The sequence below is a fragment of the Halichoeres trimaculatus genome, unplaced genomic scaffold, assembly GCF_033239565.1.
Source record: "Halichoeres trimaculatus isolate MK-OKI-2021-1 unplaced genomic scaffold, fHalTri1.1 fHalTri1_scaffold_11, whole genome shotgun sequence".
NCBI lineage: Eukaryota > Metazoa > Chordata > Actinopteri > Labriformes > Labridae > Halichoeres > Halichoeres trimaculatus.
The window spans coordinates 16,451,340-16,477,651 of NW_027437189.1; the positions used below are offsets into that span (position 1 = coordinate 16,451,340).

Below are 26,312 nucleotides of genomic sequence, written 5' to 3' on the forward strand. Positions count from 1 at the left end.
TCAATTTGTAAAATCGAAGTTCTGTCCCTGGGAGGTTTCAGCCACTTTACCTCTGTGGGGGAAGACTTGTCTGAATCAACTTGAATTTTACTTAAATTAAATTGTAAGAGCTGCAGAAGGGCTGTCTTGATCCTCTGGGAAACGCTCTGCTGGGACGGCCACGCTTAAAGCACAGATGAAGTCATCAAATACTGTGTTATTTTTCTGTACTACTCTGTTTACAAGAGAAGGAGCTAAAAGGATCTTTACACAAAAAAAATCATCACTAAAACATGTTTATCTATTATGTTTTAGTGAATGTACATCTTGATTGTGCACAAACACAGTGTACCCTGGTTGTTTTCTCTATTCAACACTTTCCCACAGTTCACTGCTGTCCTAATGACAGCTGCTCACGACCATTTTATGGTATCACTGAGTACCAGCTGTGGCCCAACGGTTCATTCTTTGAGACAACTGGCACTCAAGCACACACATATGTACACACACACTCTTTATGCACATGAGGCTCCGTGACCAATCATTGTAATGACTTCACTGGCACACACACAAGGAGGCCCTCAAGGTAAACGTGGAGAACTTGGTTTTCAGATTTCTGGTAAACAATTCTGAAGAAGACAACACGTGAGGAGGCCGTACACAGCCGACCTCATCTCTGAAAGCTCAACAGAAAAATTAATTCTCGAAACTTTGGTACAAGGAAACTTCAGTAAAACTTATTACTCAAACTAGATAGAGGGATTATCAGTCTACGTCATCATAAAGATGCGCACGCATCTCGACCGCGGAAGCAGCATTTAGCTCCATTGATTCAGATGAGTTAGCGTTTTTCAAACACTAAATTCAACCTGTTAGAAGCATCAAAATGTACGTTTTTTCTGTGGACAGCTGTCAAAAACAATACTACACAATAGAGGCAACCTCTGTCTAGTTTCGCCCGTTATAGCACAACTGGTGTTTCGGCGTTAATAGCGGCCATGCTAACTGGTGACTTTCAGCCGACGGCAGCCGTGATTAACGGCCGAGAGTCACCAGTTAACAGGGTCACACTTTACACTGATACACCAGCGACGTCTGCATGTGTGTAGTTAAATGTGTATTCTTTATCCAACCTCAGTTAACCAGGTTTGACTGCAAACACGCAAGAATAACTGCTGATACCCAAACACAGGTTTGAATTTGCTTATTTAATGAAAAAGTTGGTTTGGGGCCGAGGTTCTGACCAAACATGGACTCAATATGGACAGTAAACATCTGTCATTTTACTGTCCGTCAAAGTGATGACATTAAGTTAGAAAATGTGTTTTTTGGTGGTTAACACCTCCACATCAGTTGAAAAACCATTATACTCCACAGTGCTTCTGCACCCAAGTTGCGTGTGCATACACCGTTGTTGATAAACAAATAATCCCTCTATAATCTAGTGTGTTATTTACTACTTTGTAAAATGTTGCTAATATTTCTCAAGCAATTTTGTGTGTTCAAACACTATAACTGTCTGCTGCCAACAAGACAATAGTGTATATAAATGGATCAAAGATGTTGGACAGCTGCTGATGACAGTACCTTGATAACGGTACCATCTTAATATGACTTAGATTTTACACATTGAGCATTGAGCAACCACAGCACCATAACTCATCACAGCAATAATGAAATGGAACAACCTTGACTTGTGGAACTTATACGATACATAAGTTAAATCACATATAAATGATAAATTATCACATCAAAAAGAGAATGAGTTGGCTTATTGCACTGTGTGGTGTGCAGCTCTATCCATCCAGTCTACTGTTAAATGTGACAATGAGCAAATGTACACGCTCCAGATATCTGTGGTGGAGCTTCGTTGCTGTTACATCCTTAAGCTCTGCTGATAATCGTTCACACATGTTTTGTAGAGTTCAGGCAGAGCGGTCTCGGAGAAATCTCTGCGTGTTGGCGAGCTGTACAGTGGTTTCAAGTGATCAACCAGGCAGCAGAATCACTAGCTTTTAATGACTTGCAGGGGTTTGCTCATCCAAAACAATGAATCAAAGAATCTTCTTCAAACCATCACTGGGAAGTTTCTTGTGTTTCTACAGCTGACGAATTTAACTGCTTCAATGTATCTGCATTGTCTTAGGCATGATGCCTTACATATGCTTTATATAACATTAAATTTGCAGATTTTGCAAGAAATTGTTGACATAAGAAAAAATGAAATGCATCTGAAGTACTTTGCCTCATGTTAGCTTCCTCATATGTTAGCTCTACCAGCCAATATGCCCAAGGCTACAGGCTGATGACATATGAAAAAGTATGTGCTTGTTGTCCCCAAGCTGCAATCTCCGGTCTAAGAATATGAGACAATGCGGAAGTGCTAAAATCTGCTGTTTCTCGAGTGTTTGCTTGAGGCTGGCTCCGGAGGTACCAGAAATTGCTAAGTCGCTAATTTTACTATCGGCACCCACCGTACGAGGGGTGAATTTTTTTCTAACTCGGCCATTCAGAGGATATTAAGATCACGAGCTCCCCCAATAAGAGGCACAGCTGAGGGTCACGTGACTGACAGGCACCCAAGGCTGTAGGCGAAGCCCTTGCCACTACCAATATGGCCGCTATAGCTGATGTGCTTCATTTTCCATTTCAGAAACAGACGGGTGACGTCGGCGAAACTAAGTCCATGTTTTATACAGTCTATGGTTGTCCATACAAAAGGACAAAAACATAGAGCTGAATTAAATAGATCAACCTTCATGAGTCATCCTTTCCTGATTAAGCAATCTGAGTTAGTCAGGGACAGGTATTGGACACAAGGTGCAGATGTAGTCATAAATCTCTGTTGAGCTTTAAAATGAAGCAAACTTTGAGTAAAGAGACTTGGAGAATCCTGGCAGTGCATGTTTCCTCCTGACCAGAGATGAACTGGCCTGCTTTAAAAAGACAAACACTGTCTGCTGCAGGCTGCAGAATTGGCATAAAGACCAAGGACAAAGACAATAAGCTTTTATTCCGCTGCTCCACACACTTGGACCAACACCACCACTGCAGCCCAGATATCTCAGAGAGCCAAAGAGTCGTCTTTACAGGAAATCCAACCTATCATTATGTTTTCTTTCACTGCTGCAGATAAGTTTTGACAGCTGTACTCAGCTCATTACTCTCTATAGGAGTAGACGTAACTCTTGGCTAAAAAACACAACAAAAGCCTGGAGTACGATTAAGAGTATTTGATTCAGACTGGATGGAAGTGAAGAGCTGCATTGCGGCCAAATGTATAGAGGAGCATAAACACAACAGAGTTTTCTGAGTGTGCAGCCCGCAGGCAGTGGCTGAAGGATGATATGATTCAGATGAACAGATGGAGACAGAGAAAGGAAGATGGAGAGATGAACGTCAAGAGATAAGAGGGCGCAACGCAGTGCTCTGCAACAACATGTTAAGCTAACACAGACAACCCAGATTTTTTTCCCACGGGATGTATACTGTGGGTCCCAATGACTGACACACACACACACACACACGCTCACACAAATACAGTCAAAAACACAGAGAGATCCCATCTGTCCCGGCGCCTTAATCAGCTTATCACTCCCTGCACTGAGGCTGTTCAAAAGGACTATATCAAGCTTTGACATACATTAGTGCTACTAGTAGATCAAGCAATGTGCAGCTCCTAGCCCAGCATCTCTGTGTCAAAAATACACACAAACACACACACACACATATGCCTACCACACAAAAGCTGACAACACCAAATATGCACACATACTCAAAATCAGACTTAAGTATGCATGCACGCAAATAAAACCCCCTGACATTTTCATCCCAAAAAGATTGCAAACATCCTCTGCATGTAAGTACCATCAAAATCATTAAACATGCACACTCACACAAACACACACACTCTGAGCAGAGGACTTAGTGCTTAGAAAAACTACACGAACAAGGCCAAGACACGCAACAGAGCATGCACAGGCAAATGCAGGCTGGGTGTGTGTGTGTTTGTGTTTGTGTCTGTGTGTGTGTGTGTGTGTGTGTGTGTGTGTGTGTGTGTGTGTGTGTGTGTGTGTGTGTGTGTGTGTGTGTGTGTGTGTGTGCATTTGTCTTGACAGGATGCCAAAGCCCAGCTGATCTCTCAGTAAATATGGACATATGGTCAGCCTCTGTGGGGAGAGACAGATACACAGGGAGTGAGAGTATGAGATGCTTCCTGGCATGTTTTCCTCATTTACCCACAGAGACACCACAGCGGGTGGAGACATCTTATCCTCCCAGGACATGTGCTCCTTTTCCCCAAAGCTGGAGCATTTAGCCTTTCTGGACTCTTTACATCACTCCGGGGAGCAACACAGAGGTGTCCGCTTTGGGTTATGTAATGATCAGTTAATCTGTATTTTCTGTCCTTGTCTCTTTTTTTTTTTTTTTGGATCTGCTTTAAATCCAGCGTCTGCTCTGCTGCATCCCCAGTGTAGTCCACTTGGAAGCTAACAAATGAAGATGTGAAATGCATTTTTAATTGTTATGTGTCCTAGTTTGGAACAACTTTTTCTTGGGGTGTCTGCTGGCCTAGAATTTGAAACACACAGGAAGTTCCTCACAAAAAGTAGTTCTTTTTTTTTAGTGAGGACTCTAAATCCAATTACATGTTATCACTGTAAGACATTTCCTCCTGATCAGAGGAAAAACTACCTTCTTATTTAAATTCAATGTAAATTTATAGAGTCAGCTTTCTGTGAGTACAGAGCTGCTGATGTAACGTATTTGATATTAAAGCCTCAGAGATGCAGCAGCTCCAGCACTGAGGTTATGAGCTCCTCTAATAGAAGCTGACACATTTCTTATGCATAAAATCACTTTCTCACAGCATCTGTCTACTTTTCTCTAATCTCTCTCCTCATGTCTGCCACCTTCCAACAACTCCCTCTCTTGTCCTTTGCCATTTTTCCAGGCCTTAAACGTCTACATTCTGTCGCCTCTTTCCTTTTAGATCACTGCTTCTGCCTCTCTCCTCCGTGTTTCTGGCTGTTAGTCAGACCCGCTTGGTACATCAGGCGGCTGCTGTCGTGATGCCCAGCCTCGGGTTCCAGGCATCAACATTCATCATTTGGAACAACGGCATGATCCACTCCACCGCACTTCTCCAATCCTCCAGCCACCCACACCCTCAAAGCCAGTGAAACTGTGAGAGCTGCAAATCAAGGACACGTTTTGGAGATCATACATGCTATGATCTCATGGTGTGAAGGGACTGCTTTTGGCCTAAAGAGGGCTCAAACCACAGACCAGCTGTTTGTTTGCTCCTTGGTGTCTCTCTGATCTAAACCAAATATTAGACACTCACTAAAAGCCAGTCTCTGTGGGAGAAAGGAGGGGAGGAGGAAGCTTTGAGGTGTTGGAAAATTTGTATCAGCTGGTCTGCTCAGGCACCAAGGTTGTTTCAGAACTCTTATACTGAATCTGGACTCTAGGGGCTCTAAAAGTAACAGGCTGTGCTGATGAGGGGTACAGCTCAGCCTGCCAAAGTAGTTGTTTAATGTCTCCTGCAGTGGTGTGCACAGAGGGGGTCAGGGGGCCCAACTGTTGAAAACACATGCTGAAGTGCAGGCTAAGGAGCAAAAATACATGCTTAAGTGTTGTTGTTGGGTTGCAAAAACCAGGGTAAGTGCCCTGTTGGGTGGCAAAAATGTGCCATTATGCCCTCCTGAGTAGCAAAAATGCACTAAAGCGCGCTCTTGGGAGGCAAAGTGTGCACTAAAGTCCCTTCTTGGTTGTGCTAAAGTGCCCTTGTGTGTGGCAGAAACGCACACCCAAGTGCCCTCTTGGTTGGCAAAAAGGTATGTTAAAGTGTTTTTTGGGAGGTAGAAATGCAATTCTTGAGAGTCAAAACCTGTGCTAAAGTGCTCTTCTAGCTGTCTTTGCCTTTTTTGTTTTCTTTTTGCTCTCTGCCCTTTGAAAAGCCTGTGCACGCCACTGGTCTCCTGAGAGGAGCTGTTCAACAGTGCAGTTATCTCTGTCTGGATTTTGAAAACATAAACAAAAAGTTTCCTTGACAAACTGAGAGGGTAGATGTTCTCTAATCTTGCAGAGCAGATGGACCTGCCAGTCAGTTTCTGAAATCCTGCAGATCCATCTTGTCAGGCTCCAATGACCAACGATTTCACTCGGCTAAATTCTGACCGGCCCAATCAGGGAAGAGAGGCGGGAGCTGTGGGAGCAGCGTAAGTGACGAGAAGATGCGACGTCAGCAGACTTTTTTACTTGTCAGTGTTCCTTTGATTCCTAAGTTGACTTTACAAAAACAGCAGCAGTCGTCTAACGCCATTATCACAACTGTTTCTCGTGTTCCTGTAGTTGTTCGTTTATTGTTTCTCAGCAGCGGCTCACATAAGCTACATCATACCGTGGCTTGATGCGGATTGGTCTGTGGTGAGTGTGTCAATCAGAATGGTTGTCCAATCACCAGCTGCTGATTTTTTTGAAGGTCCTGCCTCTGAAAACAAATCTGAAGAGCTGCTACCCAGATGGACTAGTGAAATATTTCCGTGGCAGGTATATGAAACTGTCCGTATGGTGTGTCAGGTTAGATGTTCTCCAGACTTTAAAAAAAATCAACTGATCAAACTTTACTGTTTAAAACAGTTTCACTGTAGCTTACTTAAAGTCAGAATAATTAATTCTGCTTTCATTTTTTAAAAAGTGTTACAGCTTACATCATGAATTGCTGGAGTACCTCTCGAAACAATACACCACTGAATCTGAACACACTCACCACCTACATGTTTGAAGTTAAGTGGTCCTTTGGATGAGGGAGGGAGGCTCATTCTGACAGCCTGAATTAAAATCTGGCACAATGAAATTCAATAATGCCCAGAGTTGGAGATAAAGAGGTCAGAAAAACTCCTCTGGTGTGCATATTTAATAACAGTGACCCTTTAATCTGTATTTCTATGTGCTACATCCTCACGGTCAGGTGTCACCCCCACTAAGTTGTGTTTAAAAGGTAGAAGGAGAACAAGTATTCCAACTTATTGTATTTCACATTCCATATATGAACTTGCAGTGTTGGTGGATTCATTCATCTCAGTGGGGATGGTTTAAGCAGAACAGCAACCCCCCACCTTATAGTCATACAGTCTACTCTTCTTATCTTCTTAAAGTGTGTTAAGAGGGATTCCAGTTTTTATCAAAGGCCCCATTTTTGTATTTTCGGGTGTTAAATGATTAAAGGGTTCAAATCTTTTGGAATCCAAGCCATTACAGCTCCTAAGATACTGAAGGCTGTAATGCCTCTAAACTTCAAAAGTGCTTCTTAAATGATCTATTCATACCACTTCTAGAAAGCAAGAGTTGCCTGTACTGGCCACTGCATATGTTTTTCTGTATCAAAAAGGGATGGGTACCAAATTATGTACTATCGAGCGAGTTTGGTTCTGAGTAATCATTCATGTAAAATTGAATGGTACCATGTTTCGGTACCTAAACGGATCCTTGTGACTGTAAGGGAATGGAAGAGTGGGTGATTTTCTATGCTGACATGAACACAGCATTGCAAGTTTATATATTGAGAAATACACTTTAGATTGAAAAAATTAAAGATTTTATGTGTAAACAAATTATCTATCACCACATAAACACACACAAAAGTACAGAACATTGGTACCATTGAGTACTGCTAGCCAGGTACCAGGCATCAGTACTACATCGTTTCAAATGCGAAAGGTACCCATCCCTAGTTTTGAGACATGGCTGTGTTGTGGAGTGGTAACCAGACCAAGTGGTCTGCCATTTCTAAATAGTCCGTTGTCATAAAGAACAAAGTGTTGCTTGAGGATGTCCTTCTGATAAAATCAGGGAAAATAGCTAGGAAAAATACAGGACTGGTACAGTTACAAAATCCAGAGGCTATGGCAGAGAAAGCTACAAAATTGCAGAGCTGGACTGGGGTGCTGACTTTTGTAGCCAGATGTGGTTAACATCAGGAGCTAAACCTTAACCTCAGAGGGTTATCTCCTCTGATCACATCTACTTTGACCTCTCACATAAAATAATCCAAAACATACCATATTCTTCTGTAAAATTTTAGCTTTAATGATAGAAGTAACTCTCCAGAGTGGCCACACCGAAATCTACAGGACTTAACTCTCAGAGGACTTAAACAGATGTTTGTCCAGAGTCACCACTTCAAGCACCAACAAAGTTCCACATTGAAATACAAAGGAACTACAGGCAGCCTGTGAAAACACAACCTGAAACAGTTGATTTCACTATAAGTGTCACCTCTGATAAGAAAAGCCAATTATGGTTCAGGATTTCAGCATTGCCAATCAAATGTCTTGGCCTCTAAAAGAAAATAAAAAATTAAATATAAATTCAAAAAATACAATAATAAATAAGGACCCATGGATCTTCTTTTATAGTGTGCGTTTCTTTTTTCTTTCTTTTTTTTAACATTATCTATGGCAGATGTGTAGATTTATGTTGTGCTTACATTTTATTGCGTTTTTGTTGTTTGTAAACAAAGAAAAAAAGCAATAAAAGTCTCTTGAAGGTCTCTGGCCTCGCCACTGAATCAAAGAGGGCACAGGAAGTAAACACCGAACGAACAGTTATAGGTGACAGTGGTGTTTAGGGACTAATAAATGGAAACACAAATGTCACAGACTCTGACATTGACAACGCAAATAAACAACCAGATGCTGTGCTGAGTCATGCAATCGTTTGCATTTTGTTTTACATCAGCAGAAATGTTTCATTGATATTAGCAAAGCAGGTGATTTTAAAACACATAAACACAAGTTCCAGCCCCGACAGTGAGCTGAGAAGCTGTATTTTCCAACACCTTTTTCTCTCTTTAAACTCTTAAAAATAGCTTTTGTGTTTTTCTTCCTTTCCACTGCTAATACTTCCATACCATGTGCAACAATCATTTTCTTGATGATAAAAATTCAAGTTTATGTAATGCTGGAAAAAAGGGGCCAAAGCATTTAGATACAGGGCTTTTTTAGACCATTCTACAGCCATTATAACAAAATATGTCCAGACCATTTTAGCCTCAGTAGGTAGACAGTTGCATGTTCTCACGTATGCAACTCAAACTGGGACACACTCTTTTTTTAACACGAGAAATCATTTTCAAATCAGTATTTAGTTCAAAGTTTTCAATATACTAAGTCAGCAGGCATGTAACGAGTGGATTATGTCCCCTGGGTGGGTTGTTTAGTTGACTGGATCTTACACACTGGACCAAAGTTCAACCTTTAAGAAGATAATCTGAAGAGAATCCTTTTAAGTTGTTTTTGAGAAACTTATTTGTGAATCTTTTGGGCATTTCAATTTTAGTATGAACACATCAGGGGGGAAACAATCTGATAAGGGGGTTATGCAACTTTATGGAACTTTTTAGAGGTTTGGTGCCAGAGCTGGACCTGAACCACTTTTCAGATAATGATCCAAAGTCTTGGCTGTAGCACTTCATAAAATCCTAAAACACTACAGAAATCAAAGAGCATGTCTACAAACTTGCTGAAACCAGGCAGACAAACACTCAGATTTTTCATAGTTAAGACGAGGGGAAAAAATGAAGAGCAAACAAGAAAGTAGTCTAACATTTTTTATTAACTGTTAAGAATTCACCATATAAAGCATTTGGACCTCTCACTTGAAGACTCTTTGGGCAACCAGTGCCAGGTTTAACTGCACACATTGTTCAATATCACACCTGACATGTTCTCCAGCCCTGCACAGATCCACCTGTGAGAGGCACAGGAGGAGAGACTAGCTAGTGCTCAGACTGGATACCCTGAAGTTAAAGCGAGTAGATGCAGGGTGGAGAACGTGTACGAGGAAGGCAGATCAACTCTCTTGCTCCTGCTGTTACAAACAAGAAGTTCAATAAATACACAAAAGTCCACATTTACTGTATTTGCAGATATGACCAGATTGCACTTAGAGCAAAGATTTAATTCTGTACACAAAGTTATCTGAAACAATAGAAAAGACTTTTTCCTAATTGGTCCGTTTTCATTTCACCAGGTACATCTTCCTGAGACACGTTCAGAATCGCAGACATACAGTACTTTAACAGCATAGATATCCTTTTCCCTAGCCATGGGTTTACTCCTTACTGTCTTTCTTTGATTTTCTTTCCATCTTCATGGAGGCAAATAACTTCTTCATACACTTGCTTCAACCACATACTTATAAGATCCTCTCTTATCATATGGCTTACTCTCTTTTCCGTGCCAAGACATACACAGTAAACAGATTTCTTTTGCTGCACTAGTGTAGCATAATCCATGACGTGACCTTGTTTCTGGTTCAAACACAGAACTAGACAATGTTCAGGAACGATATACAGACACACTAAGTGCAGCTACTGCCATGTTTACTGTACTTGACCTGAATGTGCATGTGTGTCGTGACGTGATTATCTTAGTGAGAGTGATGTCTGTGCTTTTTTTTGCGGGATGATAAACCCTAAAGTTAACATATAAAAACAGTTTACTTGCATGCTGACATAAATATGTATATTAACAGTCCTACAGCCAAAAGATTTCTTTAAGATAAAAATGTGTTTATGAAAGTTTAATGTGAAGTTTCACAGTATCAACGTGGTTCTCTTCTTAGCTTGTTCACACTGTGCAGCACCAGAGTCTCAGAGTTTTCAGCCAATCTGACTTTGCTCTGCTTGGATCTCTGGTTCACACACCCACCCACACACACACACACACACACACACACACACACACACACACACACACACACACACACACACACACACAACCACACACACACACACACACACACTTTCTCTCTCGCTCTCTCAAACACACACATAAGTACCTTTACATGAGGAAGGAAATCACAAGCATCCTTTGCCTTCATTCACACCATCATCATATATAGCAGTCTCTTATTGCTTTCGTATACCAACATTGTTATAAAGATTAAGTGAAGGAGAAGGGAAATGTATCGTCCATTCAGTCCAGCAGGGAAGCAGTCCTGACCTGCAGCCCGGATTAAACTCACTGATGTGTAATTTCCATAACAATGTGATGTAAGGCAGCAGAACATGGACAGATGGGCTCCCCTTCTTCACACTTACAAAAAGTAGTGCTTCCCTGTTTTTGCTTGCAAGTCTTTTCAGGTCTTTGTTAGTCTACACGTTAGAGACAGCGTTACTCGTATCCCGCGCTTGACGGATGCCGTACAGCCACTTGATGACTCGTGCATTCCTCTCGATAACTGAGATGCCATAAGGAACACGTTCATTAGCTTTAGCTGGTGAGTCTTCATCATCCTCCTCTCCTCCGTCCTCCCTCATTCGGTCAGCCTCCGAGCTTGGCGTGCTGACACTGCGGAGCTTGGACACGGACACAATGTCTGAGTTGGCTCTTGTGAAGAGCTCCACTCCACCCATGCCCTCCACTTCCTCCGGGTCCAGCCCGCAGTAGTTGAAGAAGCGTTCCAGGTCAGCTGTGGCGCGGGAATAACGATCGCTAAGGTCCGACTTGGAGCGGTGTAATGATGGGTGCTTCCGGGAGGATCCTTTGGAGCTGGCGTTTGAAATACGCGTGAAGGCAGGGGAGGCTGGAGGGATCATGCCTGCTCGGACCAGCAGGGGACTGGGCGGGGGGTAGGCTGGAGGAGGGGGCAGGGTTTGGGATGCGGTGCTGAGCTGAGGTTTGGGTTTGCTCACGGGAGGTGGAGGAGGTGGGACATTTGGGTGGGCGACCTGGCCTTGGGCAGTCTGTCTGGGTCTGAGTGGAGGCTGCAGCTGTGCTCTCTGAGGTTTCCTTATCTCAGCCTGAGGCCGGACATCCACCCTGCGAACTGTCACTGAGTTTGGGCCATTGTAGAGAGTTTGAACCCCAATGCGGGGTGCTCGTGCTGGAACAGGAGGAGGACGACGGACTGGTTCTGCTACCTGAACCTTGAGGTTGTTGTTGAGTGGAGAGGAGGTGCAGGAGGAGGTGGATGAAGAGTTGATGGTGGAGTGATTCAGTGGTTTTAGGTTGTTCAAGAGTCTGTTGCTTCTCTCCTGCTCTGCTGAGAGGCTGCTGCCTATGCTCTTAGCTCCTGATGAAGGAGATGATGAGGAGGGGGAGGTGGAGGAAGAGGACTGAGAGCATGGCACTGGTCCATCACATACATCATTGATAAGATTATTGAGAATATCCAGGTTAAGAGCAGGTCCTCTCCTCCCTCCAGGACCCTCTTTACCTCCTCCATTCTCCATATCCACTGGGCATCGGGGAACTTTGCGGGCTGGAGGAGTGCTGATCTGGCACTGGAGCATCATTCCTGGAGGAAGGAGGGGCTTTCGGATGATTGGTGGTTTGATGGGGGCCTGGCGAGTGAGGGCTACCTGCTGGCTTTTTACGTATTTGGCCTTGTCTGCCTCTAAACGCTCCACAGCGCTCAGTTTACGAGCCCCAGGATCCGCCTGACGACGGAAGTAGTCCGGACCCTTGTTAAGAATCCTGAAGGGCATGGCGGAGGTGAAGGGAACCCCGGCCAGATGGCCGTCTGAAGGCCGCAGCGTCTCCACCGGCATGCTGGAAGAACAGAGAGAGCGGGACAGACTGTCAGATGTTGTTAAGAACAGAACTTTGTTCAGAGGAAAGCCAAAGACAGAATGAGCAAAAGCTGATAAAGAAGAGAGGTTCACCTTTTTGGGATGTTTAATATAAAAACAAGTTATTTTCAGTGATCACAGTATTACGTACACAAGATTTCAGCAGGACTGGAGAAAAACATTAGAAGTGACAGAAGGAGAAGTGGGTGAGAGTGGGGCTCCCACATGTCCCCTCTGAGCTTAAGAAAAAGCTCTTTTGTACTCTCTCTTTTCTTCCCCTCTCCCCCCTCTCCTCCCTCTCTCCCACCCAGAGCCCCCTTTAACTTCCTTACCGGTCGCTGTTCTGCTCTTCTCACTTCTCTCTTTTCTTCCTCCTTTCTTCTCTGTCGCCCCTCTTACTCTTTTATCCTTCGATTTTCCCAGTTCAGGCTTGGTTAAAGGCTACTTGTAGGAAAAGGTCAGTCGGGGTCAAATTCCACATCAGGCCCCGATCTATGAGCTCAGTGGTGACCCAAAAGAAGGTTGGGGCAGCAGATCGGGGTCAGCGGTCAGCCACAGTGCAGCCAAGGGCAACTCTTTATCCAAAATGCGAGTCTGGCGTATCAGCTGGCAATGATCCCCTGAAACACGACAGCCTCTATGATCCTGTTTGCAATCTCTGTCCAACTGGTCCGTCAAGCCGGTCCTCCTCCCCAGCTGTCATCTGACACATAAAGCCGGCCGGCTTAGAGCCCCAAAGTCCTGGAGAGGGTTAAAAAGAAATAGAAGTCCAAGTGAGATAAAGGTAGACCTCTCAGTTTTCAGTTTGCCTCTCATTAACAAAAGCATCCACACACTGATACACACACACACACCCACACGCACACACACTGCTCTTGCTGACAGACGGGGACGCTTTTGAACACTGAAGTGGAGCAGACGGGACAGGCTTTAATATCGGGTCTGGCTCCTCCCAGCCGGCCAATCACACGTCAGACCGGGAGCCTCAGCGGGGCACTGGGGGCGGGGTTGGGAGGCAGGAGGCGCGTTTGCATTGGTCGACAGCGAAAGGGATTCTGACCAATTGGACCCCTCCCCCAACTGAGCACAACAAAACACTGAGCAGGGTTGTAATTCAAATGAAAATTCTTTGAAAGGGAGAGCGGTGGGGGAGTGGGGGGAGGACAACGGTCAAAACAGCTGCAATTTTTTTCATTGACTTGCATCAGGCCCAGCAGGGTTCTTTCGAAAGATTGTGTGAAACACTGACAGTCCACACACTCTCACAGATGGACAGACACACAACTGTTTGTCTTCTTTAGCTCTTTGTCTTTATCACTTCTTAAGGACCACAAAGACTTAAACTAACAGAAAACAACAGAGGAATAATCTGATTTTAATTATATCATTGCCAGTGTTTTACTTTGTATTTCATCATTAAGGCTGCTGTCTTAAATGGGCTCAAAGTGTCTCAAAACCTGGCCCAAGAATCATTACAGTTGCAGACAAAGAAACAAAGAGAGACACTGGAAGTTGCTCCATGTTTCGGGAGCTTGGCATAAGTTCATCATGGATTATTTCTCTCCTTTTCAGGAGTTCAAAGCTCTGCTGACTTACAATGTTAATTTATTTTCTCCAAAATATAATTTCCCAGAAAAACAGCTCCCTTCCTGCACCCCTTTATCCCTCACCCTGGCTCATCCCTCCCCCCTCCTTTAAACAGTTTACAACATTACACTCCAGGGTTACATCACATCCAGCCTGTGTGGCTGTTTCCCTCACTGCTCATCCTCACCTCCACCTCCACCTCCAACATCTCTATCCGCACATTTTTAATGAGCCTTTTTATAGTAAACTTCCTCAACATGTGACCCTGTTTCCCCCATGTATGCCCCCTCTCCCTCTCACTCCCTCTCCTCTTATCCCTGAACAGCAGACCAGCAGCAAGGAGAAAGAGCTAAAGCAACCATGACAGCTCAGACTTAGACACACATACACTCGCTTTTAGGAACAGCACACAGTCCCAGGGTGCGCTTTCATCTAAACCATGTGACACACCAAAGAAGAGTTTAAAATAGCTTAAATTACAAACACATTTGCATCACCGAAAACAACATGAAGTGATCAAAAGCCTTTAAGAAGGACTCTTGGGAGTGTATTTAGGGGAGAGTGAAAAAAAGGCTGCTATAGAAACAGTGAGGGCAATATAGAGAGATGATTTTTAGAGAGGAAACTGAACAAAAGAGGGACTGTTCGGTTAGTTTCAGGTGTAGGAGGACAGATACCCACTGTAGAGGATGTGATGTCACAATCACATCATCACAACTGGGACTTTTAGCCCAATATCAAGAAATTCAGAGGATGACACACACACATGCTCCTGTCTTGGTGTCTTGGTCTGTCTTGGTCAAGGTGTCATCAGTTAAAACAGCATTATTCTGATAAACTATCATTCTTTTTGACATTTTTCAGTCAAGGATCAAAAATGCCTTGAGCATGTTTTTTTTCCACTCCCGTATTATTCTTTCCCCTTGTAGCCTGTCATTTACTTTATCCACAATGGTACCAGATCCATGAAAGGTCATTTAGTCCAAGTATTTATGTAGTGTCCCGCAACTTTGCAAATAAAGTTCCTGACTTTGTGTTATCATGGCCCTTTCTTGAAGTTGGAACAATGCATTAAAAGCTTTTGCAAAATTTTGCACTCTCTTGTTAAATACACAAACTTGATGTCTGAAAAGCCATTGAGACAAAAGTAAATTTTAGATATTGAGTATTTCTCCTAACATTGCCCTATGTCTGAGTGCTATAGGTTCTTTTCCAGTAGTGAATAAAACTCAAACACGTATAAATAATTATCACACATGGTACGGAAGTATTGGCAGTGTAAAAGAAGAAAAACACAAAAACTAGAATAATTTTTTGAGGGGTTTACTAAGACAGAACAGTGTAGTTAATGTAAAGCTCAGCTTCTCGACTTTCTGGCAGAGTTGGAATTTTTTGACTTGGGAAAAGCCTTGAGGAGTTACAGGCGTTACATCACATTTGTGATATTGCTGTTGTTTTGCTTTGCAAGGCAACATCACATGGTTGTGATTGCCATAATGAACCATATATCATGACAGTGATATTCTTAGGTTTCTAACACTGTTCAAATGTTCTTATTGAGCAATTGGTGACAGAGTAAGGTAGTAACACCCTGTCTAAGATCATATAGCTCTGGCACGATCACAGTAGGTAAAGTGTTTTACCCATGTTAAATAAATTGAGCTGAATTTGACTGTTTTATCTCTGTTTAAACAGCAAGGGGTAAAGTTACTTTCAAACATCCCTGATAAATATTGTAATTTCCCTTTAAATTACAAATCAATGCTTGATGTTTCTTTTTCAACTTTTCTGACCTATGATCCATGCTTCACCTGTTGGAGGAAACATTGGCATAACAGTGCAGTTAACACACAGACCATAAGCTCATAGAAACCAGCTCATACTTTAGAAATACAGAATGGGATATGAGCCATGTGACTGACTGGCGACCAGTCCAGGGTGTGCTGATCAATGAATGAATGAATAAGTAGGATATGCACACCCTGAGTATATGTTTCCATAAAAAGGGGAAAAAAAGCCTGTTAAAAATCTGAGTTTTGAACATATGACTGGGGCCCATTGAATATCTGCCTGTTGGTACATCACATGATCCAGACAACTTCACATTCAACACGGCACTTCCTCGGGGCAATTTGCTTGGTATTTATCAGGTGTAAATTTAACTGTATGCGGAAGTATTCAGAAAATGTATTAACTTTATGTGCATATAAACACATACTCCTGAATCACCCTGTGTAGTTTCAATACAATTGACCAATGCACTGTTTTTTGTCAGTGTTGTGTCATATATTTGGAGCCTTACATTGACAATAAACATTTTTAGCTTTAGAAAGTCTTTCAGTCTCCATTTCCCGATCCATGGCTGAACTATCAGGTAATACAGAGACAGGATCCCAGGATTATAGTTATCAGCTGAAATGGCTTTGTGTGGGTGGGACTTAGGATTTTGCGTGCACACACACAGATGATTGTTAAAACCTTAAACAGGAGATGTCCCGTTATTCCCTGAACAATCACTTTCACCTGATTTTACAAGATTGTTCTCCAATCCAGCAATCATGTTTAAAGCATTTGGCTGAGGACTGGATGGAATAAAGTTCTGCTCTTTTTTTGATAAAGGTAAACCTGTACAGTGTGTCTACTCTTCAGATTCCACTTAACCTTGAATCAGAACCTCAAAATATTTATGTCATGTCTGTGTACCACAATGATTATCCAGCCAAAGGTGAACCATTCTTTAAGAAACTGGTCTTTTTGTGGACATGAAAAGGCTCCAAACCAGGACTAAAGGGCTGTTGTTTTCAGCAGAGGCCTGTGTGAGGTAATGAAAAGGCCACAGCATGCTAAGTCTGAGTTGGTTGTGGTTTCTGTGACCAAGTTTGTCTTCACTGATTCTGGAAAGGTCTTTCCACAGGACAAGTTTCTATGAATGGACACCATATCTAGAATAATTCATACCTATTGCACCGAGGTTTGTTTGTTTGTTCAGTGAGTGTTGGGAGAAAAGTTTTTTTTTTCTTTCTTTTTTTAACAATGTGTAACTGATTGCCTATGTTTTTTTCTCTACAGTGTCTAGACATTTCATGAGATTTTTTTAGATGAATTGAATATGTCATGATCTTCTGTTTAAGCAATCCAAATTTAAATAAAGGATTCTGTGTAAGATTGTGTAACAGATTTTGAAAGTTTGCAGATCACTCAACCCACACATTGAACAGAGGGTTCAGACGTGTCTTTGCACTTGTAAGGAAAATAGTGCAACGACAACCAACAAACCAGCTTTGTGCTCCAAATTCAAAATAAGCATACTTTTTTCATTAATACAACTTTTCTGTTTTAACATGTGATGTGTTTTCGCTTTAAACAAAGGTTTTAAATTGTTGGAAAGCTACCAAAATCTGCTTCTTTTTTTTCTATTTCACACATTACATTTTTTATTGTGTGTGTGTTTCTTGTCAAGGAATTTAAGAACAGCATTAATGATCTAAAACAAGATGATGGAGAGCCTCTAAGGAAATAAGGAGGAATGGAAAGTAGGAACCTTCTTTGTGGAATCAGTTGTCCATAAATAAATAAACTGCTTACTCAGTTACCATCCCAAGACTTGACATTGAGAAGTGGCATTTACATGTATTGTTCAGCCTGGTTAGTTCCCTCTAAATAAAAACGGCCATTATCTTTTATTTCACTCTGTATTCATTTCCTCACTGTTTAGGGTCAGACAGCTGAAAGGCATCTCTGCAGTTTGACAAATAAAGTATATGTGCGCACACAGTAGCATCATACCTCTGCCTGCTGTCAAACCATTTGTAAATCTGATCAAGCTCCAGCACGGAGTCTGTGTCTCTCAGTGTGTGTGTACGTGTGTGTATGTGTGTTAGAAATAACCCTCTGAGGAAACAAAAACATCTCCAGTCTGTCTTGTTTTTCTTACTTTGAGTCTCTTGCTTTCCATTCATGTTCTGTTCAGCTGATTTCTCCAGAAGAGACGTGCACACCACAGGCCCTGACCACAGTGACAGACCAAGGAATGATATTTTTATCCCGCAATGGAAACTTGCTCGGTTCAATTATCATAAAAATATGCTAACCGCTGTGTTAGCATGACTGTTTTTACATTCAGCTTTCCAACCGCAACATTAGTGGGTAATGATGTTTCAGGATGTGTGCAGTGTGTGTGAGAAGGAGATTGTGTTTCATGGAGCATGAGCCGTTGAGGAATGACAGACGTACATGAGACAGACAGAAAGAAGGAAAGATTAAAGTGTTGCGCTTCTCAATGACGAAATGCTGAAAGAGGATGCATGGGAAGCTCCAGCTGAAGGACGCAGTGACTAACTCTGACCACAGCTGACTTTGGTCACCTTCAAGCAGCCGGATTAAGAGTAATTACAGGGAAAGCTAATGACTGGGAACAGTTTACCTTTAATGTTTCTTTAAGTGAATTACTGAGTGGTGAAAAACTCAACAAACAGCAACAAACAAAGAAACTGGATTCGGTTGATGGTGAAAGAGAAAGATCATATCGGAGTTCCTGGAAAATGTTCTGCATTATGTCAGAAACAGGAAGAAGCATCAGTCAGCTCGTCCGAACATTGAAGGACAGGAACAAGTTGGTTCATGTTTGTGTTTGATGATGCTGGAGTGACACACAGCTGTGGCTTTTGTCCCAGCAGACACTGACTTTCAAGAGCAAATCTGACATCCTGTGTCTTTTATACTAAAAGAAACAGAAGAGGTGGCAAGAAAAATAAGGCCATTTCAGTGAATTTGATTCACAAGGTTCACTAGTCTGACTTGAAAAACCGCTTTCAGATTCAGTATCTAGCTCAGGGGAATTTTTGCAGCCTACCTAGAATTACACAACTTCAATTTTAGAGAGAAATCTATGCAATGGAAATTCTCTTCAGAAGAGACACTAAAACCCCAAGCAGAGATAGTAAGAGGGGGTGTCGTGGGGCAGTTAGTCAGCAGTGACTTCTCTGGTTTTTTGCCCATTGGAGGGACAAGCAGGAAGCAGTGACGCATTTCACAACAGGAAATGTGTGAGAAAAATAAACAAATGCACTCGGCCGGAGTGTTTGCCTCTGAGTGAGTGTGAGTGTGACTGACCAGCAGGTCGTCCCTGTTTTACGGTGACCTCAGTCCATCTATTTCTGGGCACTTGGACTTGCTGCTTTGCCTCTTTGTCATGCTGCTCTACACAAAGCACTGGCTACTGTAGCAGAAGGATCTCACAATGAGTGAGCTGAAGTACTGACTGTAAATCTAACCACAGCTTTGAAACAGCAAAGAGGTGGAGAAACAACTCTGCAAAAATAATAAAATGATGAATGGGTTCCAGTAAACCTGTGGTTGCTTTTAGATGCTCTTTTGACTTTGACTGGGTTAAAGGGGGAAGTGAACTCGTCAACATTTCACCAGTTCTGTCTTGGAATAAATAGTCTAAACAGCCTCAACCTCCATAAAACACAACCCTGTTACAAGCTACAACACAAGCCTCAGCCCACCACCCCAACAGCTCCAGTTTTGTCAATAAAAAGCTTAAAAGAAGGGTTCAAAAGGTTATCAGCCACTCCCCTCCAAGGCTGATTTGAGGAGCTCCCAAGACAGTTAATGAAGACAGAGAGCACCAGAGCTCACAAGACTCAACCCTTAATGCCCTGGTTTCGTCCCACTGTGCAGTCATGAGAACTGACCATGCTGCTTGTTTCATACTGAGTCTGCAGACAGACAGGAAGAGGAACAGCTTGGCCTCATGCAGTCTGAACAACCTGAAGCTAAAGAGGCTTATACCTGTGGGGATGGTGGTGGATGTAAGGGGTCTTTCCAGAACACAGACTCATAATTATCCTCAGAAGCAATGTGACTGCTGGCTGCTGGGTTAAGTTTTGTCCATTGCTGACTTTGTGGTAAGGCACTCTAATGATAGAAATTGATTGCTTCAGGAACTCTGCCACACATCCATCAAGGCACCAAAACGATGAAAAAAGAAAATGTTATGCTATGTTTGGTTCAAAAACAAGAGGCTGCTGCCAGTCTGTTAGAGCTCAGCCCAAATGGATGACTCTAACATAAGTTCTGCCCCCGAGAAGGAGAGAAGCCAGCATTAGCTTTGGATTTTTGGTTGGTACCTTGGGTGGATTTTAAGGAGGCCAGTCATCCCTGGGCTGGCTTTCTGGAGATGTTCCTGGTGAGTTGGAGTCAACGTTACGATAACACTCGTCATCTTTGGGCCACAAAAACTAAAAGTGATCTTGAGACTTTGATTGAAAGCTTCTGGCAGAGTGTTTTTCATTGCAGAAAATTACATCCCTTAGCTTTAATCATCCTGCAGCGGCCTTTGCATTCTGTAACATTGCAGCATTGTCTAATGTTTACAACAAAAACAAAAGTGTGACTACTATAGATGGAGTACATTGTGGTCCATTGATAGTAGATCTATATATAAAGCTATACAGCCTAATCATGCATATGATTCTGAAATGTTTATGCCTCCCTTTGTTCAGCTTTGTTGTTTTGGTTGGTAGCTACATGTGTATTTATGTATGAGTACATCAAGAGGAAGTCAAAAGTCAAATCCTTACAATGCAGCAGCAAAACAAAACAGATTGTTCTGAACCAGCTCTGTGTCTGATGGGGAACTTAACTGTCATGCATGACTGACGGGCTGGACTGCAGGGTTATGCAACTCTTATATCCACTTGAGTCTAGACAAGTGCACAGAAATAAGCACTGAACCATAAGCAGTTATTATAGCATCTAAAGCCCCATCTTTGTTTGGCCCTCCCCCACTCTCTTCATCGGCTGGTCTCCCCTCAACCCCCACCTACTTACCCACCCACTCCACCTCTGCCCGCCACTGTCTGTGTCTGTGGCCTCAGGAAACCACCCACATCCATGCACAATTACACCCAGGAGTGGGATGAGGAGGGGCACAATGAAATCCTGTCACATGTGAATATGTAAAGCTGTGCATTCATTGTAGACATCCTCATAAATCTGCATGTGGGTGTATGTGTGGACCAGTAAAAGCTTTTCACTCAGGAAGTGCTTCAGTTTTTGGTGTAAAGCCAACAGAGACACATCTGTGTTTTACCCTTATCCCATTAGAAAACACTGAATTTACTATAAATGCAGCCAAAATCATGCGCACAGTGTTAACACAATTAAAGTGTTACCTTCTATATCTCAACTTTAGGATGTTGTTAATGATAGGTGAGCCTTTAGAGAACAATTTAATGCAGACCTTTGTACACTGTTACTGGACAGACATAAATATACAGTGCACAGAATTTGAATGAGTAGAGACTCTCCTAAACAGATACAAATCTTGCTGCACTTCTTTGGCAAAACTTGGGGAGCTCAACCCACAAGGACTTTATTATTTAAAATTGGAAATGCTATTTAAAGCCCCCATTTCATTATTTGACTCATAAAATCCCAGCTCTGTTTATTTCAGCACTCCATGCAGCATCTATCAGCATGCAATAATCAAATTACCTTTGTTGTTAGTTTTGAAACCACTTGAATAGATCTGTGCAGGACAATTAGGGAAATTAAATTAAAGCTCCTGTGTGAAGTTTTGGACTGGTCATGAAACAGACTGAAATTTACCGTGACCATTCGTTGTGACCTACACAAGCACAGAAAATCGACAGCAACAAGATTGTTTGTTTCTGTATAGTAGTTTTTGATGCCTGTAACTGCTTTGAGGTGGAATCTATCAGACCAGACAATGGACAGCACACCATTTACAGAGAAAACACTCATACCAGACAACTTCTTCAACAATTTATCAATCTAAATATAAACTACAACAAAGTCAACATCAATCTCTCAGTGATAAAGATGCGCTGTTTTGGTGCCTTTTCTATTTTAACCGTAAATGTTTCAGAGCCAAAGATATGTTCAGAGATATGTTCTCACTCTGAGCCGGAGAAGCAGAGCCTCAAGGTAAACAAAAAGTGCAACGTGGTTTTGATGAACGCATTCCAGAGTGCGGAGGCGTGGAGGCAATCAATCACACACTGCTGTCCACTCAGTTACAGAACCACACACCCACAACATATGTTTACTGAGGTCACCTAGGGTCACAACGGGGGACTTCACTCACACTTACATAGTTACCATGTAAACATGTACAAGACAACTTGTCTTTTATCGAGTAAACAGATGGACATTGTAACTTTATCTAAACTCTTAGGTACGTACATTTGTGCTGATGACAGATTTGGTTTTACAGTAACCATGTCTTCTTAAATTATGAAATGTGATGAATGAACTAATGCAAAAATGTGTTTATGACCCCCAACTTAAAAAACTGTTTCTCATTAACCGGTCCAGGTAAGATATATTCATATCCTCAAGGGTAGACACACACACAGAAACACATACACACCCACTCACGTGCGCAAATACAACCACATACCGGACTCTCTCTAACCCTTTTCCATTAATGATTAACCTTGCACTGACAGAGAGGTGCTGCAGGTCTAAAGAACAGTGATGAAAAAGTAAGTTTCTGTTTGCTTTAGCCAACGGCTGTCAGGTCATGTTATGTTATGCACCCTCCACATTTTTGTCCCTCCCTGACACAAACAGGCTTAAACAAAAGTAAAACTATGGACCTTAGAAATGAAAGATGTTTCAAGTCTGGTAGAGGATACATGAGACTTTGAAACCATGTGTCTCTGGCTTTAGGTACAGAGAGGACCTTAAGTTCCCATGAGAAGGGGCAAAACGCTGAAGAGTAAAGTCCAACTGCTGTGAAAAACAGTAATTACGTTTTGAAGATAGATAAAGTAAGTTCAGATCTAGCCTCTAGCATGGTGTTAAGTTCTACAGATATTGCTTATGGGTAACAATGCTAACTGGCTAAAACTACTAATAGATTAGGATTCTTTTGTGTGTGTGTTTGCAGTGAGACTATTTAAGTAGTTAAAAGAGTGATGAGGTTGCTTAAGTTGATTTTGGATGTAACAAACATTTCAACCATCCAAGTTTGGTAATTTTGTTACAACATTTAAGCTCCGTTGAAAGAGAAATAAGGAATGATTGACTTTTCATAAGCTATACAAGCAAACAAGACAACATACAACACTGTCTAATTTGATGACAGGACTTTTTTTAAAACCTGGAACTGCTGCAAAAAGATCAGTGTTGGATCGGACAGCATGGGTAAGACTGAATTTTTTCATGTGTGGGACAAACTTTACCAAGAGGAATAAGTTTGTTGACCAAGGAGGCAGCAGAATAAAGACAAGCATAAAGCTCCACAGAGAAGCTTTAAACTATAAGTTCTTTTTCCAATGTAATGTTTCTAGAAAAAAAAAGACTGTTTAAAATTATATATATTAAATAATTAATTCATTCATGACATTATTATTATTATTATTATTATTATTATTATTATTATTATTATTATTATCATTATTATTATTATTATTATTATTATTATTATTATTATTAATAATAATAATAATAATAATAATAATAATAATAATAATAATAATAATAAAGTTATTTGTAGTTGGAGGGCAAAACTGTCTAATTTAGGCAGAAAATGCTGAATAGAATTAGTACTTTTAATTAACTTGGAAAAGGAATTTTGAGTTTCTTACATTAACTACAGGAAATTACCTTTACACCCTCATTTGTCAAAGACTTGGTGGTATATGGATATTAGATTCCCTTCATTTCTGGAAGGCAACTGAATGGTCATCATCCTATGTAAATGTAAAATGATGATTTTGCAAAGTTTGCCCATTTTTTTCTTCAAAAAAGAGGAAGCAGTATTTTTCCATAATTTTGTTTTTCTCTCAGTAATACTTGAGTAAGTATGTGTAATTGCTGTGCCTCAACCAAATCACCAATTCTGTGTTTCTGACTAATCAGCAGTGGGTGCATATGAGTCATATTTGTACATGAGCTTATTGCAAAATATGATCTGTTAACTGGAAGAGTGTTTCTGAATTCTCATCCTCAATCTTTGTTTTATATAATTTTTGATAAAGGAGGGGACATGTGACATGTTATTTGATCCTACTGGCCATTATAACACATGCTCTGTTCTGGAGTCATGTCAAATTCATCAACAATGAAAAATGTCATCATCAAACTTGCCATCCATGCAATACATCCACTCTGAATGTTTGAAGCACAGCTTCTCTCGTCCTCTCACAGCTGAGATGGCTGAGAGAATGAAAATAGTCTTGGAGCTGAGCTGCCAAATGTTATAATCAAGACCTGTATTTTTAGATTTTGGCGTTCTGTCCCAAGGACAGGGAAGCTCAGGCAGGGACGTAGAAAGAGACACAGAAAGAGACAGTGTCTGCCTGAACCACAGCTGAGTGTTTCCGTTAGAAAAAGTAAACAAAGCAAATGAAACAAAGCCCTGAGCTGATCCTTTTCACATCCTTTAGGATGTCAGAACAAGTTTTAAACGCATCAATGTAAACATGCCAGACAAGGAAAAATGCTGAAAAAGTAACCTTAGTCAAACATTACCATGAGGTGTAACAGTTTGATGCTATACCTGCCAGAGCAACAAGCCCTCCCCCCTTTCAAAGCACACATTTATAACCCCATGTCTATACACACTGCAGACACTAAGATCTGCTCAAACAAAATAGAAGGTAAAGTTTACTTACATGGTGTTTACAAGTCAGCAAGTGTCGTCACCAGCTGTCTCTCTGGGAAACAGGAGCAGAATCAAACTGTCGCTGTAAAACAGGCTGTGAGTTGTGTTGGAGGAAGCAGGTAGGATCTTGTGCAGGAGACACAGAGTGCCGGTATGGCTGTGGTGTGTGCTGCCTGTGTGAGAGATAAATGAACAGTAACATGAGAGTCCTCCCACTGCTGAGGGAGACTCCGCCTCTTTGTTTAGGAGCAGGAAGAGAGGCAGGAGAGCAGGAAGATGGAGCTTTTCCTTATAGTCACATGACCTTCCCCACACTTTCTCATTAATCTATGTTTTCTCTGGACGTGACATTTCCACATCCACAACAGTTACTCATTTCATGTAAAACCTGAAGAAAGAAAGAAAGAAAGAAAGAAAGAAAGAAAAAAAACAATCACAGCAAACACTCATTAGATCAACATTGTGAGCATTCCTGTCAGCATTGATATACTTGAACTGTTTTGTTTTTTTGTTTGAGTTTTTTTTCATTTCTTCTAAACTTCTTCCACTTCAGCTGCTGCTGTACCTTCAAGGTTCAAACTTTTTCTGAAAAAGAGAAAACTCAGTCAAAAACTCTTCCACGTATAATCCATGAGTTTTCATACCAGCTCAGATAATTATAACATATAACATCTAGGATACAACAGATGCAGATTTTTGTTAATACAATTGTAGTCTGAGAAGCTATCACAGTTTTATGACATTAGAATTATGTTGCATGGATCAATTTTACATTACCATTTTACAAAAATATGAAAGCATTTCTTAGAGATGTATTGCTACCCATCAAAGCAGAAATGATAGTAATGTGAAAGTACTATAGTACTTTGAAAAAGGTAAATAAAGATGGTGAAAAAACTTAAGTCAGGGGACTTTCTAAAACTGTCTAAAATGTCCAGGTTGTGCTCAGCTTGTTTTACTTATCATAAATATCTATAACAAAGCGTTGCCCAAGGCCAAAGGCTTTATTTCGATGTACCTACCTGTCAAGATGTTGAGTACATACGTCGCATGCACCATGACGCATAAGACCCAGGCCTCTCCTTCTCTCATATCAAAATAGAAAACATGCTCTGACTTCCTGCGTTTTGCTCTCAGAAAAAAAATGCTGAAGTGTAAATGCACTCGGAGAGACGAAATGAGAAAAACCCCTTCCCTTTGTCCTGGTTCTGACCCGTGGGATGCTCTGTGTACACTCTACAAAGCTGGCACTTATGTAACAGGTGCAGATAAAGTTTCTGCCAGAACCTTCATTCATTAAATGCCTCAAAGTCTTAGCTAAACTTTAACTGAGATTTTGAGGCATTATTTATATTTTCGCACCAGATAAATACTGTATATATTTTACTCAATGGGCTACCTCTCTTATTCTTTGAGTATGTTGTGGGCATTATTTACATTTACAGTTACAGGAATTTTTCACTTTTAATAGAAAAAGAATGTTTTAAACACATGTATGGTTTATCTATGGGTATTTTTGCA

The 26,312-nt window shown here is 41.4% G+C and overlaps 1 protein-coding gene across 5 annotated transcripts in view; it reads right to left on the reverse strand.

The window, feature by feature from the left end:
• LOC141799008 (NSFL1 cofactor p47-like) overlaps positions 1 to 26,312 on the reverse strand; it is a 127,806-nt gene that overhangs the window by 48,399 nt on the left and 53,095 nt on the right. For 3 of the 5 annotated variants that reach the window (XM_074681026.1, XM_074681028.1, XM_074681025.1), the window contains exons 2-4: positions 24,802 to 24,964; positions 12,895 to 13,303; positions 9,583 to 12,542 (exon numbers count right to left, since the gene is read on the reverse strand). The exons of 1 other annotated variant lie outside the window; for it this stretch is intronic. In XM_074681026.1, the coding sequence (XP_074537127.1) occupies positions 11,144 to 12,541 (1,398 nt within the window). In that variant the 5' untranslated portion in view covers position 12,542; positions 12,895 to 13,303; positions 24,802 to 24,964 and the 3' untranslated portion in view covers positions 9,583 to 11,143. Of the gene's footprint in view, positions 1 to 9,582; positions 12,543 to 12,894; positions 13,304 to 24,801; positions 24,965 to 26,312 lie in introns of those variants that run through there. One more of the 5 variants, XM_074681029.1, reaches the window with a different exon arrangement.